The 20,977-nt window shown below is 36.4% G+C and overlaps 1 protein-coding gene across 1 annotated transcript; it reads right to left on the bottom strand.

The window, feature by feature from the left end:
* Positions 1 to 42: 42 nt before the first annotated feature.
* On the bottom strand, positions 43 to 20,247 carry LOC149164512 (uncharacterized). Its single transcript, XM_089430928.1, has 3 exons — positions 20,082 to 20,247; positions 2,092 to 2,301; positions 43 to 500 (listed from the first exon to the last, which is right to left on the bottom strand). The coding sequence occupies exons 1-3, from the start codon at positions 20,208 to 20,210 to the stop codon at positions 303 to 305; spliced, it is 537 nt and encodes a 178-aa protein (XP_089287054.1). The 5' UTR covers positions 20,211 to 20,247; the 3' UTR covers positions 43 to 302.
* Positions 20,248 to 20,977: the final 730 nt, after the last annotated feature.

Below are 20,977 nucleotides of genomic sequence, written 5' to 3'. Positions count from 1 at the left end.
CAAAAAATAACAATGTGTCATTAACAATTTTCAAAACATGTATAAAATAGCAACATAATACTAATAAAATCAGTATTATTTTTAATCAAAACAAGTAAAATTCAAATATGATTAACAAATCAAAATATTTCATGAATATCGTTATTCTACGATAAATTAACAACATACATAAATCAAACTCATCGTATGATTACAAAATCAAAATGTCTCATTGATATAGGGTAAATTCACAACACCCATCTAAACATAACAATGTCATTCTACACAATAATTTCTTCATAAAAAACAATGCATGTGCATGCCTAGCTACCACCACCAAGATCATCCTCATGATCATCCTGACCATCCTCATTACTCTGATCCACATCATCACCAACACCGCAACTATCATCATCATCTCCTCCTTCACCACCATCATCCTCATCCTCATCCTCATCATCTCCTGATATATGTTGAACATAATTTGGATCATCGTCTTGGCAATCATTACCTATAGCATTCTGACAAAAAAAATCAATATTACATGTTAGTATTAATTACATAACACAACGCATGTTTTTGTTATACAATGTTAACCATAAAATGAGGTAAGATATACTAGCATTTGCACCAGATGTTGCAAAGGAAATGCCGTAAGGCATAAATTGAAAAATACAAATACAACAAAAGAATACTTTGATAAAGAATAAAAATATATTGAATGCTCAAATCAATGCCCCATTAACTGGAAGCATTTAGTAGACATATCTATCAACATTAGGATTATACACAATGATCAAGAAATTTTCCATATACAAACAACAACTTCCACAACAACCTTTTGTCACATCCACATTTTAAGAAATGCCTTGGAACGTGATCGGAATCTTCCATATTGTCTTTTTCATTATGCAGATAAATCTTCCATATTGCTATTTTCATCAGGAATATTGTTAGTTCATTGTTGTAAAGTGTTAGTGTGTTAAATTCAATACTATAAGTTAGACAAGTGAAAAACATTCCTCAATTAGCATAATATACATTTTTCTCTCACCGTGTATTTTTCAGTAAAAGAGCACAAGTAACATATTAACATGTATTTTCCCTTCATTATTTTCATCATAGAGCCAAGAAATCTACGCCTTATCTATAAAGTAACAAAAACATTTTGAAATAAGTTTAATATTTCAAGCCAGTGTCTAACCTATAAAGTAACAAAAACTTTTTGAAATAAATTTAATATTTTAAGCAATTGACTAACCTACTTTAATAATTGAAAAATTCTCAAAGATGAATTATACTCCATAATAAGAGAGCCAACATTGGAGCCCATACTTTCACTAAAACCAAAAGAAACACAACCACTTGTTAAGAAGAAATTCAAGTAATAATAATAAAACAAAAATATTAAACATTAAAGTATAAAATGGTATTTCCAACACACAAGTATAAATATACATGCTCTATGTCCATTGTTAGATTAAATGGGTGTGGAGAAAATTAGTAGAGAACCCAAAATTGTATTTCTAATTAGGATGGGTGGAGAAATGCTTTAAATGCGGGTTTTTGTCATTCTAATGAAACCCTTTGCAAAGGGGATGTTAAGATTCTGAGAGAAAAGTTAGGCTTGGTAGAGAATACCTTCCTTGTTTAACATTCCCCTACTGTAACCAAAAGGAAAGGGCAAGAGAAACAATAATTAGGTTTTTGTTCACAAGTTGTACAAAATATATAGGTGCTATTGATGTTTAAGTGAATAATGGGAGAGATTATTTATGAAATTGTGATAAGGCGCACCTAGTTTTGTCAGAAAGATGCATATTAATGACAAGTACATCACATTTAGGTAGCATTTCTTCAAGATTTGTCTCCAATGTTGCTCCAGTTTCCTTTTCCAATTCGGGTCCAATAGAAAGATGGTCGTGGTAAAGAAGCTTACAATTGAAGGGCTGTACAAAGGAACGCAATTCAATTCAACATCATGTAATGTTTATTATTATTAGATTGAAATTTTGAAACAAACAACATGCATGCGTAAGAGTTATGGAGCACTGATTTTTGAAAAGAAGTTTGCAACATCATGAAGTAGTACTAGATCCTAAGAATGAATACCTTCAAACACTTAAGTAGTTCTTTGCCAATACGCCCTGCACCAATAGAACCAATAGTTTTCCCTTCTAGATCATATGACCTGTAAGAAATTGCTGCCACTTTCCAATCACCCTCAACAATTTGCTTATATCCAGGCACAAAGTTTCGCATCAATATGAGAATGCGCATTAGCTCATCTTCTGCCACGGACACCACATTACTTTCGTTGATCTTCAACCAATGATGATACAAACAAATCAATGGAATTAAAAAATATATCCAATATAAATAAAATGCGTTTTTTTAAAAGTAACTGCTAAAGTGAGAAAAATAAAGTTTAAAAATATAACAATGACAATTGTGTAGTTAAAGTGTAACCAAAACAAAAATATATATACAACAATAGAATAAATAAAATGCATTGTTTTAAAAGTAACTCCTAAAGTGAGAAAAAATAAAGTTAAAAAAATATAACAATGACAATTGTGTAGTTTAAGTGTAACCAAAACAAATATATATATATCTATATATATATATATAGATATATATATATATAGAATAAACCTATCAAGTGTGGATCAAGCAGTTTGTGTCGGATTTAGCCCATAAAATGTCATTTTCAAATTTAACAATAGAATAAACCTATCTAGTGTGGATCAAGTAGTTTGTGTTGGATTTAACTCATGAAATGTCATGTTCAAATTTAATGGAGAGGGGTCGATTTAATGGAGAGGGGTTGAGAGTGGGAGCCACTTGTGAAGGGTAAAAATTATTCCGTAAGGCACTTAGTGAGACAGAGCCTTGCACAAACCTATTGACAACATCCTACAATTAGACAAATCATTCTTCCATCAACCATTGGAGCTGATCTCAACCTAAACACAGTTTAACTGATTATATATATATATATATATATATATATATATATATATATATATATATATATATATATATATATATATATATATAATATGCACTGGAAATCTAAAAGTAGCATAAACATAGAGATACAATTGGAGAGTCTATACTGGTAATCTGGAAAGCTTGGTGCTAAGCAAAAGAGAGTGATGGGATGATGTCAATGTCCTCTAACCCTGATGAGGAGGGGCGGGGGGGGGGGGGCAAGCTATTGGCTCATTGTTGGAATTGTCAAGCTCATGAAAGGATCCAATTGTATGATATACTATGTGAGGCACCCGAATGAGGATGCTCTGCTTTCTTATCTAATGAACTTTTGATAATATCATCTCCACTCTGCTGAATGTGGGGGCAAAAGTCAATTGCGAGATCAAGCATATTTTTGCAAGCATATTTTGGAAAACAATCATTACAAACAGATTAAACAAAGAAGAGCGCTTTGAGATCTTCCGCAAATCTTTCAGGAATGTAATAAGAGCAAAATAAAACCCATGGGTAAGTACAGCCAAAAGGATAATGAATCAATCTAGTCACAGTAAATATCAATATGATAATCTAGGTAAGATGTATTGTCACTTTTCCTGATTTCAGCCCTCTTGGCACCGGTAGGTTACCTATATCCTTGGGAGAATAGTGACCATAATTATTTTTGGTTGAGAATAGCATTAATTCTCCAAGAAACAGAACCAGAATCATCACAGCAGTGACTACAGTTCAAACTTTGGACCCACATCCTTAATATTTATTATTAAGGCTCCACCAGTGGAGCTAACAAAAAGAAATTGCTCAAGCAAAATAAACCTAAAATGTAAAATCTGAACGAGGTATGGGTTACTTCTCCTGCATACCAAAGGATTCTTTTAGGACCCCTCTAAGTCCACCAGATGCCTCCTCACATCCCTTCAAGTGGTAGGTGCTTCAAAAAATCCAGTTAATCTATCTTAAAGTACCATGGTTGCAAAACTGATTCTAATGACTCTTTGTTGCCATGGTTGCAAGGGCTATTTGAATTGAGAGTTGTTTGACAGATGCAAACCTCCCAAGCCATGACAACAATGCACCATGCCTAATAATCACAAGTTATTATAAATTTTCCTCCCCTCAGTGACGCTGTCCTTGTGTTCTTCAATCAAATAAATCAATTGCAGAATTTAATTAACAGAGAAATATAAATTCTGAACACAGCTACCATTACACACTAGCTGTAAAACAGTAAATAGCAGAAAAATATATTAAAATTTAGCATACACATGCACAGATGATTTCTTCTTCTAAATCAGTTTTTCATTCCTTAAACAAAGCTTGCAAGGAAACTAGGAAACTATATTTTGCATGAATTGCAGGGGATCTCAATTCAGCTAAAGTTTGCATCAGCTAGGGATCGGAGAGTCTGCTATTTTGGTCAAGAGTATAAACACTTCTTTCAAACCTCCTTTTGCAAATTTTCAAGAGCTAGGAATGTGGAAGTGTACACCAATGCAGGATCAGATCCCACATGCAGTGAGTGAACAGGGAATCTCAGGGCAATCTGATGGAAGAGACCCATGCTTTTGAAAGAGCGCACATACTTAATTCATTCAATGGAAAACAACAACTTGTAGAGGTTATTATGGGAGATTGATGAGGGCAAGCAACCATGGTAATGATGACACCTCAGATCAGATTCCTCAAGCAGCGAGTGAACAGTGAATCTCAGGGCAATCTGGTGGAAAAGACACATGCATTTGAAAGAGTGTGTATTCTTAATTCATTCAATGGAAAACAACAACTTGCAGAGGTTATTATAAGATAATGATGACGGCAAGCAGCCATGGTAATGGTGACACCTTCGATTATGGATAATATGCATTTTCTGATGCGGGGCACATTGAAAGAGTTACACCTCATTTCTATCCTATTGTGGACAGCGTGGGGCATATTGAAGGAGTTACACCTCATTTCTATCCTATTGTGGACAGCATGTACATGCATGCTCAGGCCTAGGGAGCATTTTTCAAGGAGACAGAATTCAATAGTGTAAAAACTTCAGTGAAACGTGGTTGGAGCCCCTGAGATTGAATCTCAGGTTTGACTGTAATTACCAAACAGTCTGATATTAATGAAAAATCTTGAGTACTTGGTCTACAATTTTTCTCCTATTCTTGTCCATTGTTCACTGTTAATGAATTTTCAGATGTCTATTCTTAGGTAGGGCACAAATACCTGCATGGGTAAAACTCCAGTTTGGGTAGAGGGTGCAGTTCGTAAGGAAAGGGATCCATGCTTGCATGTTCCAGTTCATCATCCAGTTGAGGTATACTTAACTGTCACACAGATCCATGCAGCTGGGCACACTAGGTGATTGGATGAGGGTTACGGTTTGTTTCAGTTACCTTGAGCAAGGGTGCAGTTCATAAGGAAAGGGATTCATGCTTGCATGTTCCAGTTCATCATCCAGTTGAGGTATACTTAACTGTCACAGATCCATGCAGCTGGGCACACTAGGTGATTGGATGAGGGTTAGGGTTTGTTTGAATTACGTTGAGCAAGGGTGCAGTTCATAAGGAAAGGGATCCATGCTTGCATGTTCCAGTTCATCATCCAACTGAGGTATACTTAACTGTCACATGGATCCACGCTTGCATGTTCCAGTTCATCATCCAGTTGAGGTATACTTAACTGTCACATGGATCCATGCAGCTGGGCACACTAGGTGATTGGATGGGGGTTAGGGTTTGTTTGAGTTACCTTGAGCACTTCATGCATGTGACCAGATATATTGTATCTTCCTTTGCCTTCCTATTCTATAAAGAAAACACACAGCACGCCACTGTGTTGGTTAGCGATTTTTTGGTTTTCAGTTGTTATGATGTATTTTCTTCTTTCCATATTCCATAGAAGATAGATGTGATTGAGAGTTGAGATATGTGTACTCATTGTTTTTATTTTTCTGCAGTATATGTTTGTAGATTGTAGGATTCAAAGATTGATGTTTTGATAAGGTTTTGCCATTTGGTGTTGAAGTTACTTAGGACTTTTACAATTATAGTGAGTGAACAATTTGTTTACCATGGTCTAAAAGACATTACCATACTGGTAATGCAAATAAAACTAGGCTTAACCAACACATTTAGCCAAAATTAACCATCACACTAACAAACTATAAGAACAAAAGAAATCCCAATAACCTGAATCGCGAAGATGGCTTCAAGCTCATTCAACCTTAGCAGCCCACCATCTATCACATTTCTGCCCATAAAGATCTCACATACTTTGTTCCCTTGCCTTTGTTCCTCACTCCTCCCTCTCCCACTTTCCTTATCCCTTCAATAGATTTATTATTTTTTCAATCTCTTTGCTTCATCCTTTTCCTCATTCTTATTTCTCCATAACCATTCTGTCTTCTCCTATCTTTTGTTTAATCTATTTCCCTTTTCTTTACAATTCTATCCTTTCTCCCTCTTTTCAGTATCTACCTATCTTCTTATTATTTGACCCCTTCTTCCTAGTTATTTTCATTACATATTTTTTTCAAGTTATTTAGGTACTTCTTTATGTTTTATTACCCTTCTACTTTCCCACGTGTTTCTCATTTACTTGTTGATTAACGCTTTTGGTTTATTTATTCCATTCACGTTTTCATTCATTATCAATGTCAAACTTTGTTAATTAGAATATTATTTTTAGTTACATTTTCTTGTTTACTCGTTCTCACCTTCAACATCAATTCAATTTTAATTTTATTTTAGTTAAAACTTTTTAATCTTCTTGTCTTTATGATTATTTTTCAATGTTTAATAATACTCTCTTTTACCTTTTTCTTCCTATCGTTGAGTATTATATTGTGTTTCCTTTAACCTGATTTCTTAGCTACTTCTTTACTAATAATATTATTCAATCTCTGCTATCTTAAAAGACTTATACCTCTTGTATTTTCCTGTCTTCTTCCTCCTCAACAACAATTCTCATCTCTTTATTCAGTTTTGAAAGTGTTCAACATCAAAATTGATTACAAAGAAGATATCTACAATCAGTATTCCAAATGGAAAGCCCAACAAATAGGAGGATATCAACAACAATTTGTCTCTTACTACAACATGGAATTTCAATCTCTAGGCCTTATTGAGGAACAAAGGTAGTCATGTAGACTTTGTATGGATATAGCTCACAGGGTTCCTGAAACCAAAAAAGGATGTTTGAGTAGTCATTGATCTGAAATTTTTTGAAAACTACCTTGCCAAATATGGCAGAGGATAAATCATCTATTATCACCTAAAAACTGCTCACTTGCAACATTTTTTGCAGTCACACACATCTAGATTGGATAATTTTGTGTGAATTTTATAAGGCATCCTAGGACATTATCATGCCAAACTTGCTTCAAGTGTAGAAAAACGCCTATATAACAATCATTAAGGGAACAATGTAAACAAAGGTGTCATTTGGTTCATCCCCAAGTCTAGGGACCTTATCACAAGTTGGAGATTGATCACCCACCTCAATGTCTCTTACAAGATTCTAGCCAAGGCCTAGCCATGCATGTCAAGCACATTTTACTAAGATCATACATCTAGAACAAATAGCCTTCATTGGGGAATGATTTATTCTGGGCAATATTATAGCCATATGGGAAAGATTCAAGTGATTCAGATTCTCAAGCCTCAACGCTTTATTCATCAAAATTAACTTTCAAAAAGCATATAACAGGGTTGAGCGGCATTTCATCCTGGCTATGCTCGAGGATCTCAATGTTGGCCCCAACTTCCCTAGTGTCATGGGAACTATTTTCTGAAAGGAAAGAATGTCTCTCAATGAACAGTAGTAAATTTGAACAAGTTGCACTCTTTCAATTTTTCCAACAAGGATACTCATCAGCTCCTATAGTCTAAGTGAGATGGAAGTTGGGGCCTTGTGTTATTTCATCTCTCACAAGGGCCAAGGATTAACTAAAGGTATCAGTCTCCTGAATAGTGAATTGGGCAACCAGTCAATGGGGACTTTGTCGATGATTTTTTTCTCAAGATCTTGTAGGGGAATAGAAATCAATAACCTACATGATAAATTGTCTTCAAATATTTGGCTTAGCCTCTAGAACTATAATTTAGTGGACCAAAACCAAATGTTTTAGACAAAGCCAACATTTCTATTTGAATGACAGATCAGTAAGGGATTCAAATACATTCAAGTCAAATATTTAAGTTTCTGGGCATCCTAATCAACTTTCAAAGGTCCCTCAAATAATTATACAAGATGGTCATCCAAAGAGTTCAAAAGAAAATTGAAAATGATTCACCAAGCCATTAACCCTAGCTACCAAATCCCAAATCTCTACTAAAATCCTTACTACAATTCATATATATTCTTCCTCTTGCCAATTCCGCTCAATCAGTGGAGAAAACAATTTGTGGCTACGAGTAAAAATGGAGGGTAGTAAGAGCTTTTACAGAAAAATCAGAACTTTATTGCATTCCAATGATTAGGGACCATGGGGATTATCAAAACGCATACCCAAGCTTAGGCCTTGTGCAAAAATTGAATTATTAGTGGCTTAGAGAAATGAGGCCTCGAAGGTTCTTGTGTAAAATTGTCCTATCGGCATGAATTCATGGTATGACTTAAAACTACAAACTCATGTTATCATCTCAACCATGGTTAACATAAAAAAGGCCTTTGTCACTCAAAGCATATGAAGGGCCTAGAAGACTATCAAGCTATTCTTGAAATAGAGAGGCCAAAGGTTCAATTTTGGTTTGTCTTTCGATGAATACTCCTTATAGTGATCCCTATCCTTTTGCTCAAAGGCAAAACCTATCATTATCCCTATCAAAGGGCCTTTGATCCCTATCCATATCAAAGCATGTGAAGAGCCTAGAAGGCTATCAAGCTATTCTTGAACTAGAAAAGCTAAGGATAAACATATTTCAATTTTTCAAGAGGCATTAACACAAACAAAAGCATTTTTACTCACAAATTGAAGACTAGGTCACTCGCCTTGTGCTAAAAAGAGTCATTCAAAGTTCAAACCAAGGTTATCAAAACCACTTAGATTGGATCAAGTTCAACCAATTTGAAGCAATTATCAAGTGAAGGGTCCTAAATCAATTCACAACCGAGTAGTTCAACACCTTTTCAACTGAGTCCAATCCAGACCAATGTTCGATGAACCTAAACCCACCTGCACAGTCCCATGACAGATTGAATAGTTCTTCATTATTGTTTTTTTACTGATTTTTGATCTAGTCTCAATTTCAATTTTAGTTCTAATAATTTTGGCTCAGGCTTACCAATCATAATAAACTCATCCTTAATCCCTCCTTATCAAGTCAGGTCTGCAATCCCCTGTCACCTTGTGGAAGGGTTGGAATTGTACCAAGGCCAAAACATTCAAGAGGAATAATTTGGTTTATGGCCACAAATGGCTTACCATAAACCTATGTAGTTGTTCAATTAAACAAAATTTGGATATTGAAATGCACATACGTGACTTGCCTCCTCTAGCTATCCACTATCTAGAAACCCTTAACCCAAGAATACTTTCTTTGCCTTGTGCCTCATCTAGTATGGCCACTGCTATGGAGTTATTGGTTGAACATCGAACTTTGATGCACAGAATTGAGGATGAACTCTCTAGTCTTCGTCAACAAATTGAAGGCCTACAAACTCCACTCGACAAGCAGACCTCCGAATCCACTTTCTCAAGCAATGTCATTAGCAATGTAGCTCAAGATTCTCCTGATCTAGATGTAACAGTGTCCCCTCAGAAGAGGGGATTTGGACCCGGCGATGTCACCCCTCCTCCCGAGAATTAGCATGTTGGTCTGTAAATGCTTTCAAATTTTGTATGTTCTTTTGGTGCCTATATAGTATATACATATAGGAATAATAGTTTTGACATAAAGGAACTCAAAATTTTGACATAGTGGGCATTCCAAAGATGGATAGGATTGTGAATTAACAAATGGAAATAGTTCCTCCTTTGATGTAACTGCTGCATTCACAAAGCAGATTTTCATTGATACAAATGTTCTCGTTCTAGTTAAAAAAAAACATATGTAGAAAAGTTATAAATATGGGGTTTCCCCCACATTTCCATTTTGAAGGGGTCACATTTTCAGGCGTTTCAGAAACTTTCAGATGTTTACACATTTATGCAACTTAGAAGCAAGCATTTAATACAAAAAAGAGAACAAAGTTTCCATTTAACATCTATCCCACTTAAAATTCATGAAAATCCAAATTATTTCCTTAAATTTAAAAAAGCTCGTTGCCAGGCTCAAGAGGGTAGCAGCATGCCCTTCATATCCCATATATATCAATTATCTTATCTAAAATTATTTGCTTGGCCTTCTATAGAAATATCTCCTAGAAGGGCAAGATCTAGGTCCAATAAGAAACAAAGAAAAGAAAAACTGAGGAATTGGATCTCCAGATGATTACTGATAAATAAAATTATTGTGTTAACCACATAACTGTTAGCAGATGAAAAAGAAAAAAGATATTCCATGGCATCCAAATATCGATCAAAAGCAAAATAAAATGCAGCAAGTAATATTAGTTGATTCATCATAGTAAAATTACTCGACAGAAGTCCACAAAAAGCAACAATTAGACAAAAATTTAGCAATTAGTTAACAATAATCAATAGGAGCTTGGTTCCCGTAAAGAGGGGTGTTTCATACACCCACGGAGGTTCAAATCCCTCTGAGACATGTTTTACCCTCGTGGGCAATTTCACCATTCAATGCTCCGTTTCAAGCAGTTGGGATCAGGTGCGAGTCTTTGATGACTGTCGGAATAAATACCCACCATCCGCAGCTTCTTAAGCCAAGGGATTCTCCACGAGTGTTGAAAGCAGTCTACACTACATTTTAGTATTCCTAGAATAGGGAAGACATGCTTGAGACAGAGTGATAATAGGAAGCATCAAAATAAGCTAACAATTGGGTGGAACCTGAACAAATAGAAAAACAATATGTAACACAAGTCTCGAAGAATACCAAAATAAAAGGGAAAGTCACCAAAATATGAGATCAAGCTTTGAATTTATGCGAGCAAAACAGAAAAGCTAAATCACCAGAAGCATTCATGATGGTTATATAAGCAAGGTAGAAACCCTTTTTTTAAGATATTAAGCCGGTAGAATTAATAACCAGAACTTAGATACTATATTAAAACAGAAATTTGTACGGGCAAAAGGTTAGCAGACAAATTTATAGCTTTGGCAACCTATGAAAAGCTTCTCAGAACCTTAGACCCAAAAAAAAACCCTGAGAATACCATTAAAAAGCTTTCCTCGCCCAAAAAAGCATCGTCGGCCTCTTTTTATTTTTATCAAGGTTATAATTCAAATACCTGGCCTCTGACCATCAAACGGATCCGATCCTCTTGCACAGCTGGAGCGGCGTTCCCTCTCTCTATTATAGTTTCGTTGTCTCTCAAAAAGACGCTGAGACCGCCTTCATGCTTGATTTGCACAGCTGGAGCGGCGTTCCCTCTCTCTATTATAATTTCATTGTTTCTCACAATGACCCTATAACCGCCTTCTTGCACAGCTGGAGCGGCGTTCCCTCTGTCATCCATACCAGCCTGCCTTGCAATTTCACTGTTTCTCCGCAGAGTGAACAAATCCTAAATCCAATTCCTTTCGAGTTGAGTTGTATCGCGACCTCCCGCCACGGCGTTTTACTCGAAATAAAATAGGTGAAGCGGATTAAAACCCTCGTACCGGATGCGTTAGGACATATCAATTACATTTAATACAATTGTAGGGAGGAAATGCTCAAACACTTCAAGCCCCTTTAACGGTATATTTGTTTGAAACATTTTTATTTTTTTTAAATCGAGGAATCAATAATGGGTAGATACTAAGGTAATTATAGATTTATTTTAGTGACAACATTTTGAAAGAAAATTATGACTTGGTTTGAGAAAGGAAATGAAATGATATTTTAATATTTATCGACTAAAAATAATTTATGGGGCTATTAGTATTTTGTTTTTCGTTTTTTGCAATTCCATTTTTTTATTCAAATTGATGATGAGCTTGCTCAACCTTCGAACAATCCCATCGTTGAAAAGACAGTGCCAATAAACCAATGTTAACATATTCCCATAACTTTCTCTCATGTCTTTGAATGCATCACATTCCAAAATGAAATGTTTTTCTGATTCCACTACCCCAGACGTGCAAAATGTACACACCCGTTCTTCCCAAGCTTATTCAGTTCTTTTCCACCATCATATTTCCCACTGAAGTGATGCGAGGTGTTTAGCAAGAAATGTATGACTTAGCAACGTTTGATATGTTTAAAGATGTATTCATAAAGGAGGTTTCACTCACAAGGGGCATCTACTTCGATAGCATTTTCATAATGAACTAGAGTCTAATCGAGAATTTGAACTTAGGTAGGGAGAATGCAAAAGCATACCTTACAACCATCTTGTCAAACCATCTAAACCCATTTGAAAGATACATTATTAACATACCTTCCAACCATCTTGAAACCACCTAAACCCATTTGAAAGATACATTATTATGTTCTTATGGGACACATATAGGGATGGTTTGTTTGAAAGATACATTATTAACATACCTTCCAACCATCTTGAAACCACCTAAACCCATTTGAAAGATACATTATTATATTCTTATGGGACATATATAGGGATTGTTTTCAATGATTGAGTAGTTAATATATAGGGTGTCATTCAAAGTTGTATACCTTAGATTACCTTATATTGATATAGTTTGAGAAATTTAGTATTAAAATGTTGTTTTTTAAAGTAGGTTTTATTTATTCTGTTATTGGTTGGTAGGTGAAAACATAGTCATCGACTTAACTAAAATTATGACGTCAAAATGAGAACTCTAATGATAAAAATTGTCATGTCCCTTCTCAAGCAAATTTGTAACAGGGTGTTTCCACGCATTTTTGCACAATTTTGGCTAAGGGAAAGAACCCAACATTTTCAACTTAGGGACTTAGGAGGAAATTTGACTTAATTTGGTTGCTAGTGGCAGGTGGGGGCCACCCACATGAGAATTTGAACTAGGCCATTCAAATGTCTTAGAGGGAATTCGAAGTGTTGGATGGAGGGGCCCACATGAGACAAGCAAGACCCACAAGGATAAAAGGAGGAGGGAGCTCTCATTTGGTTTCATTCTTACACCTTGCAATCAAAATTACTTGATTGTTCGCCCTGCCATTTAGTTGAGTCAACCGGTTGTTTAGCCATGAATCTCTCAAGCAAGAGATTCAACCTCTACTTCGAGGGACCGTTCGTGCCCGCCCTAGAGAGGCAGTTCCATAAGTATTTCAGGAGTTTGAGAGTGTGTTATAGCACTACCATTCAGCCACAATAGGGAGTGCATATTTCTGGCTAGCTAGAGAATACGCAGGGGGAGTTTGGAGCTATCAGTGATCAAGCATTTTCCGGGAGAGTTAGAGAATTGGGAGAGAAGCAAAGGGCCAACATTTCTTATGATTTTTGGAGCCAGCAGAGCCAATATCCCAGCAATTTGAATTACTGGGCTTGGGGACAACGTAGAGGGTCAATCCAGCGATTTCTTGGATCTAAGGAGCAGATGCCATAGGCCGAAAGCCCATCTGGGAAGTCAAAGGATTCATAACAGAGGTTAGTCCAACACTTTGGGTCCATTTCCGAGAGGATTTACAGGCAAATTCCAGCAGGCCGAGTTTTGCAGTTGCTGCTGAAGCTGGGCTCCAAGGGGGTCGAATTTCAGAAGTATAAACCAGCGAAATTCCTTCGTGGGTTTTTTTGGGTTTCTTGACAGGAGTCCATGGTTAAAATTTCAGAATTTTCCAGATGTTATTAGGGCCTGAAATCCTAATTCTTATAATAGGGTGAATTACTAGTTAACTGGGGAATTCACACCATTTTGTGGGTTTAACTTTGGCTCGGAGATAGGTCGAACCCTTTTTTGCTTTTTGTGGGTTTTGTTCAAGGAGCTTGAGGTTAAATTTGCAGCATTTTCTAAGCATTGTAGGTGGAGTTTCTTACAGTCCCTTTCCAGCAAGTAGTGTAGTTTTCTTAGTATCGCAGAGAATTAGAGGAGCAGTCGTTTCCAACATTTGCGATCATTGTATTTGTAGAAATTTTGACTGTAGATCAACCTAATAATGCAATATAACTAACGCAAAATACTTTAATCTACTTCTATAATCAAACTTGCGGAAGCTTAATAGATTTGAGCAAGATCAAGCGGAACACATATAACCAGAAGAAGAATTAATGCACATGAAACACATAAGAATACTCAGGGGAAAGCCTCAGCTAAAAACCCCACTATCTGTATTATCATACAAGGTGGAAATATCTCAGAATTACACAAAGCCTTAGCTCCCACTGCTAGCCAGCTCTCAGTACAATCCTCATGGATGCTCACAGGCAAACAAGGCTTCTCACAAACTTTCTCCTCTACCCTCCAAGCCTCCTATTTCCTTGCGTTGTTTCTCCTAGTTGATCCTATTGTTACCAAGTGTAACATTGATCACTCACACTGATCTCACACCTTGTAAAACTGCGCAATCCTCAAGGAACCTTATTCCTTCTGCATGGATGAGTTTCCTTTACAGGAAAACTCATGCAACTGATAGTAATGTGTCCTTGACATTTAGCTCAACTGGGTCTTTCTCAGAATAGACATGCATGAGTTTTTGATGAGAGAATCTTCAATTATCTGGAGTACACTAGTTGGATGCATGCATTAACTGACTGAACTCACAATTAGTTCCTCAAATAGTTTGGAACTAATTTAACTGGACTTAACTCAGTAAACTGAGCTAACTAATTACAACTCAAATATAACTCAATCTTATCTCCTTAATTAATGGATAATCTCCTTAATTTAAGGATTAACTATTGCATGACTGCAGAAAAACTTCTAACTTGAATTTCTCTAACTAATTAATCCATAATCAATTAATTAATTATTTCCAAGCAGCTGGTGAGACTAAATTCGAATTTAATTCACAATTTTAATTCAAGGACAAATTAAAATTCGAATATTATGGATTCTATTTTTATCATTTCTTGTTGCTATTTTCAACAATATTATCACCTGGGTTCTGTCACACTTGCCATTGAGGCAAGCCTAGGTTCATTTCTCCATACTATTGTATTTGCTCCATTGATTAATAAAATGGCAAAGCTAGTTCTTACTTCTGGAGTTTTTATGAGCATTTGTTGATTGTTTAAAATTTTGTGTTGTAAATCGTTTTTGCTTTGCATATCACTGTTTATTTAAGTTTGGAACATTACAGTGGTATCAGAGCATGATCCTAGCCCAGCTGTGAGAAACTAGCTAGAAGATCATGGAAGCTTTGGGTATGAGTGCACAATGACGAGGGAAATCGGAGACAAACCCATGGCTCAATGGAAACCCAGTATGCAGAAATTCTGGGGTAGAATTCATTGGAACGATGAGAGGTTGTCCCAGTTGAGGAGGGTGACAGACCAAACCCATCCTCACCCTTACAGCAGAGACGTGAGGGGTGTGCAGACCATGGGGGTGCAACCATCTACATCATGTGGGGAAAGCTGATTAGATCAGGGTACCAGATCTCCTACAAGGGAGCAGGGAGGACAGAGACAATTAGAGGGTGAGACCAGGGGGCACTTTTGTTGGTGGAGACCTAGATTCATATATCAAGAGCTAGAGGAGGAGGTTGAGCATGATGCTGAGAGCCCACGGGATGGTGAGGAGCACATTGATATACCTGATGTGGCACGTGAGTCACTTTTATTAGAGACCTCTTTGATAGCCCCAAGTGACACCTTGGTGGAGAAGATAGAGCCTACACACATAGAGCCATCTGTTGAGGAGGAGCCACCCATGGACGAGATGCCAATAGTTGTTGAGGTATCTGGAGTTGTGACCGAGTTTACAAGTGATAGATGCCCATGACAATGTCACTAGTTTCAAGCCGACCTTCTAGCATTAAAAAGGAAGGTCACATTAGTGTGTGAGGCTATGCTACAATAAAGCGAGGAGCTGGAGGGAATGAGAGCGGTTTGTGGTTAATTCCAACCTAGGAAAACTTGATATATAGGTTCAATAACCTTCTTGTGTTGTATGCCCTCATTGTGTAGGCTCAATAACCCTCTTGCTGTGTGTGCCTTTGTTATGTGGGCCAATAACCCCTCTTGAGAGGATGCCTCATTCGAGTTCAACACAGTGAACATAATTGCTTGTGAGGGAGAAGAAAGGATTGAGAGGTATGAAGTTACAGGAAAATGGAGAGCTAGAGTGACTATGGCAGGATTTAGTGTATATCATCTCAGTGCTAATGTTAAGGACACGGTTAAATCTTTGCTCTGTTAATCATATTGCAATAGCTATAAGACTAAGGAAGAAGGAGGAGCTATGTATTTACTATTTTGGATGGTTGGACAAAATTCTCATTGCAACATCTGCTTGGCATTGAGAGGCAACGACTATAAGAATGTTCTTGTACAAGAATTTGTTATAATTTATCAATACCATTGTTGAAACTGCATGTGACTTTCATGTGTGTCAGGGATGAGTTCAGAAACCTGACACAATAACTTATTATAGGGGTAAAAGATGAAACTAATTTAAGGAAACAATGGTTTTTACCTGTCCTGTTCAACCAGGGATAAGATAGTTATTCGTTTGTATTTTGCTTCCTTATCCAGGTAGACATGAAAATGCTAAGGCTTGCTAAAATCAATGATATGCCTGCCTACACAGTGGGTAATTGGATAGAGATAGTTACTATTTAACTTTCAGGAACTTATACTTCACTAGCTAAAAAGTTTTGGATTTTTTTTTCTTATGACCTTGAGTACAGAGTCTCATAATCAACTAGAAGAAAAATCAAGTCTAACACATACACTATTAACCTGCCTGTCACATACGGTTTGTCACACTATATATTAAAATAAGGTTGATCATACTAACAATAAGGTTGTATAGTTTAAAAGGAGGGCTCTCCTGACTGCATTTGGTTGGTTTATAGAAAAGATTGCTGGAATGTGTAATGTGAATGCTCTGCTAACTGTTTTTTAAGCATTTGGAAGTATTAAAACCCCCTAGGATAATTAATGTAAGACCTGTTAATTAATGTGTAAAGATGGCTATTGTCCTTGGGCTACCTTAGCTGTTCATGTTTAGTGATCTGTGGTATTATGACTCCTCAAGTCACTATTAAACCATGAGAACCATGCCCAGGCAGACTAGTGTGACATTGTGGATGAGAACCAAAACTAGACTCCTATAACCTCCTTTTTCATCCTTTAAATTGCAGAATTAACTGACTGTTCTAGTAATCGTTCTTGAGCACTTGAAGATGTGCACCCTAAATAATAAGAATAATACCCTGTAACATATGAATAGTCCATCCTGTGCATGTAGGATATGCACATGAGGTCCAATAAAATCACTAACCAGAATACCAGGTGTTATTAAAGCCTCTATAGGTTGATATATATGAATGTTACAGTGTGCAGGAGTATGATTCAATTCCATACGAAAATACAAAACATCTGATAGGATTTCCTTATACCTCATAGGCAAACAACCATTGTCCCTTCTATAGATGAGCAGAGTAAGTGCTTGGTTCTATACACTAAATAAAGACAAAGTATAGTACTTATTGCTGACAAAATAGGATTTAAATCGCGGTTAAATTGCTTGACATTCAGCTGGTCACAGAATTGTAGAGTGCATAATCATAAGTGATGTTGCGAGCCTCATTGCTCAAAGTCTAAGGTTCTTGCGAGCCATAATCATAGCCATGTATGGCATATCTTGTGATTATGGCATTTTATGAGGTCAATTCTTGTGAAGACATTTTAGTTTATAATAAATTTTGAACCTCAACAGAGTTTTGGCAAGACCTGGCTGAGCTAGGACATCAACAACACAGCTGATATGAATGACATAATCTAGCCTCAAGAGGGAGCCTCTTTTGTTTCATCACTCTAACAATCTATGAAGTGGTGGAAAGCATAACAACTTCCCCTTGAATATGACACCTAAACTGAGTACAAATCCTAAATGATGCAGCCCTTGGTGCATGTCTCTCAAAGTATCGATATTTCAAATGTTGAAAGCTCTTGCGCCCATTTGATATGCATTCGATTACAGTTCCCCTGAAGAAAGAATCTTATAAAGGTGAGGCCATGGCCAATATGTTAGCCATATCCATTGGAGTTGCCATTGCTTGACAACTTTAGTGTGATCAGTCCCACCATGATTCACATGGGCTTCTACTCAACACTGGCTGTTGCTATTGTAAGAGTCTTCAAGCTCGTTGAACCCATAGTATTGATAAGTGTATTCTTTGGGTCTCTGGTTTTCAAATTCTGCCTATGTTTTCCTCTCAGTATCATTATTTCAAATGCTGAAAGCTCTAATTCCCATTGCTGTGTATTTGATTGTGGTTTCCCTGAAGAAAGAAGCTTATAAAGGTGAGCCCGAGGCCAATATGTTGGCCATATCCATTTGAGTTACTATTTCAGCTTATGGGGAGGCCAAGATGAATGCATGGGAGGTGATTCTCCAGTTAAGTGCAGTTGCATGTGAGACTACCCAATTGGTTCTCATACAAATTCCACGAACATCAAAAGGGATTAAGCTGAATCCCATCACATCTTTGTTGCTCCTTGTTGCCTTGTTTTTCTCAGCACCCCCTGGGCCTTAGTAGAATACCCATTTCTGATAATCAGGGTCTCTTCCTTTGATTTGGATTACATGACATTTCTGCTTGTGCCTTGGCTCTTAATCTTGCAGTGTTTCTTCTGATAGGAAATACTTCAACCTTGACTATGAATGTTGCTGGTCTTGTCAAGGACTGGCTGCTCATAACATAATCTTTGTCTGTAATAAATGAAAAGGTTACAGTCATAAACTTGAGTGGGTGTGGACTGGCTTTTCTGGCTGTCTGTTACTATAATCATTTGAAACTTCAAGCTCTCAAGTCCAATGACAACCAACCAAAGTACCTTAGCAGTGCAGCTGATTCCAATGATGAAGGAGAAGGTTTGGTAATGACGAGTGGGAGATTCTCAATCAGAGATTCAGAACCAGTAGAGAAAAATCAAACTCAAGCTTCAGGATTAGGTATTTAGATCATTAATATTGTCTTGTGCTAGAGATTACTGTTCTTGGATTGGCTCCTCTATGCCCATATCTATTTGCAGGGAACAGGCCAGTCATTCACAGTGAAGAAGATAATGACAAGATTAGTGTATAATGATGGACAAGATGGTGCCATGGTGCCAACCTAAATCTCAAGTAAGGAGACATCTGTTCATCAATTTGTCAAGAAGCATGGCCTACAATTCAATTGCTCTAAGCCTATCACTTCTTCCACCTGTCAAATAAATTGTTTCCTGTTTGTTTAGTTGACTATGGTTCTAATAAATATACTATTGTTTGATGTAAAAAGACAGAACAAAACAAAAAATATGGAAAGTTGTGACCCCATTTTCTAACTACAAATTGAAATCGGATTACCATAGTGACCACCTCTGCTTATTGGAATCAAAAAGGGGTGGGTTATGCACAAACCTCCGTATCATTTGCTATTACCAGAGATAATTAAAGCCACCCTAAAGTCAAGTCTTAACAATGCTAATAGGGTGTTTGGGGAGGGGGATCCCTTACCAACCCACTATAATCTGCACAAAAGCATCCTAAGAACATATGCAAAATCAACCCTTCAATGAAATGATCCAAGAATATAGGTACTCAAACATTGATTTTATCAAAGAAAAATACAAGACAGAAAGAAAAGATCATAACAAGGATTAGAAGAGTCTAAGAACAGTGCTCACTGTCTACAGAGCCAAGACGAATGCAGAAGAGTTCTTCCTTCAGTTCCCCATCTGAGAAATCAGTTGCATGCCAGACCCAAGTTTTATCACTACCTGTGTGCTCCTGAAGTGACATTGGGGAATGAACTGCAAGGCAAAAAGTTGAAATATTTCCAGAAAGTTGAAATATGGCAAATTTTTCCAATCAAGAACTCTAAATAATTTCATTAGGACAAGGCGTAGAGGATTCATGACGGCGACAAGAAAATAATGGCGCTTTGCAATTTTAGCACTCTCTTGCAGAAAAATACCTTTTCTGAAATCGTTTTGACCACGAAGAAACGCAGATGAACTGTTGGAAGTCGTGCAGAGAGAGATCTGGTGGCTCGTGGATCGATTCTGGGGCAATGTTTATGCGATTGCAAACCATGATTGTTCATATGCGAGCTACTGAGCTCGTTGAGAGGGATACGCGCAATGGCGCAAAACTACCAAGAGGATTTGAATTTAAAGGCGGGATAGAATATCTACCGTCCGATCATGTCATCGACGGCCATATATTTGTGTTTCAGTAAAATGGATTTTCAAAGAATTTGAAATATTATACATTTTATAGAATTTGAAATATTATACATTCTATTATTTAAGCTGAATAATAGTTTTACTTTGGAAAAATAATTGGGCACATCAAATAAAATATTGATGCGACGGACATAGAACTCCGAAACAATAATGCACCCTTCTCTTACTCCAAAACAATAATGCACCTTCTCTAGCTGATGTGTCAATGCTTTCTTTGAAGTGGAACTTAAAGAATTAAGTAATTATTCATTATTAAATTGGGATTTTATATAAATTAATTGACTATTTATTAATGTTAATTTCATTTTATAATTTTATAGTAATTTTTAATAGATTTTTGTTAAAGATAATTATTTGAGCTATTATTGTATCAAGATTTTTGTTGTGTCTTTTATTATTATATTTTAATCCACTTTAAACATGCTCAAAATATGTTTTCATCTTCATTTGTGGAGATTATATACTTGCATATTCAAAAAGTTTTGATGTATTTTTTGCCTTGAAAAATGATTATTGTGATTGTAATGGTGAGAAATTATTCTATAAACAATGTTAAGTGTTATTTAGAATAAATGAGAAATTCTTTTTGAATATATAAGACTAATCTTTGAGAGAATAGATATAT

The sequence above is a fragment of the Pinus tabuliformis genome, chromosome 5_1 (assembly GCF_031772625.1).
Source record: "Pinus tabuliformis cultivar Carrire ecotype Pingquan chromosome 5_1, CPIR1, whole genome shotgun sequence".
Classification (NCBI taxonomy): domain Eukaryota; kingdom Viridiplantae; phylum Streptophyta; class Pinopsida; order Pinales; family Pinaceae; genus Pinus; species Pinus tabuliformis.
Note: the sequence above shows the minus strand (reverse complement) of the source record. Positions and strands in the feature narration are given on the sequence as shown.

Bases quoted from the DNA above. Each gene is read 5' to 3' on its own strand.
- LOC149164512 (XM_089430928.1), bottom strand. From the start codon at position 20,210: ATGAACAATCATGGTTTGCAATCGCATAAACATTGCCCCAGAATCGAT. The intron at 2,302-20,081 runs GTATTTTTCTGC...CATTGGTTGAAG, and splicing joins TCAAAACGATTTCAGAAAAG to ATCAACGAAAGTAATGTGGT. The intron at 501-2,091 runs GTATTCATTCTT...TTTTTTTGTCAG, and splicing joins AACTACTTAAGTGTTTGAAG to AATGCTATAGGTAATGATTG.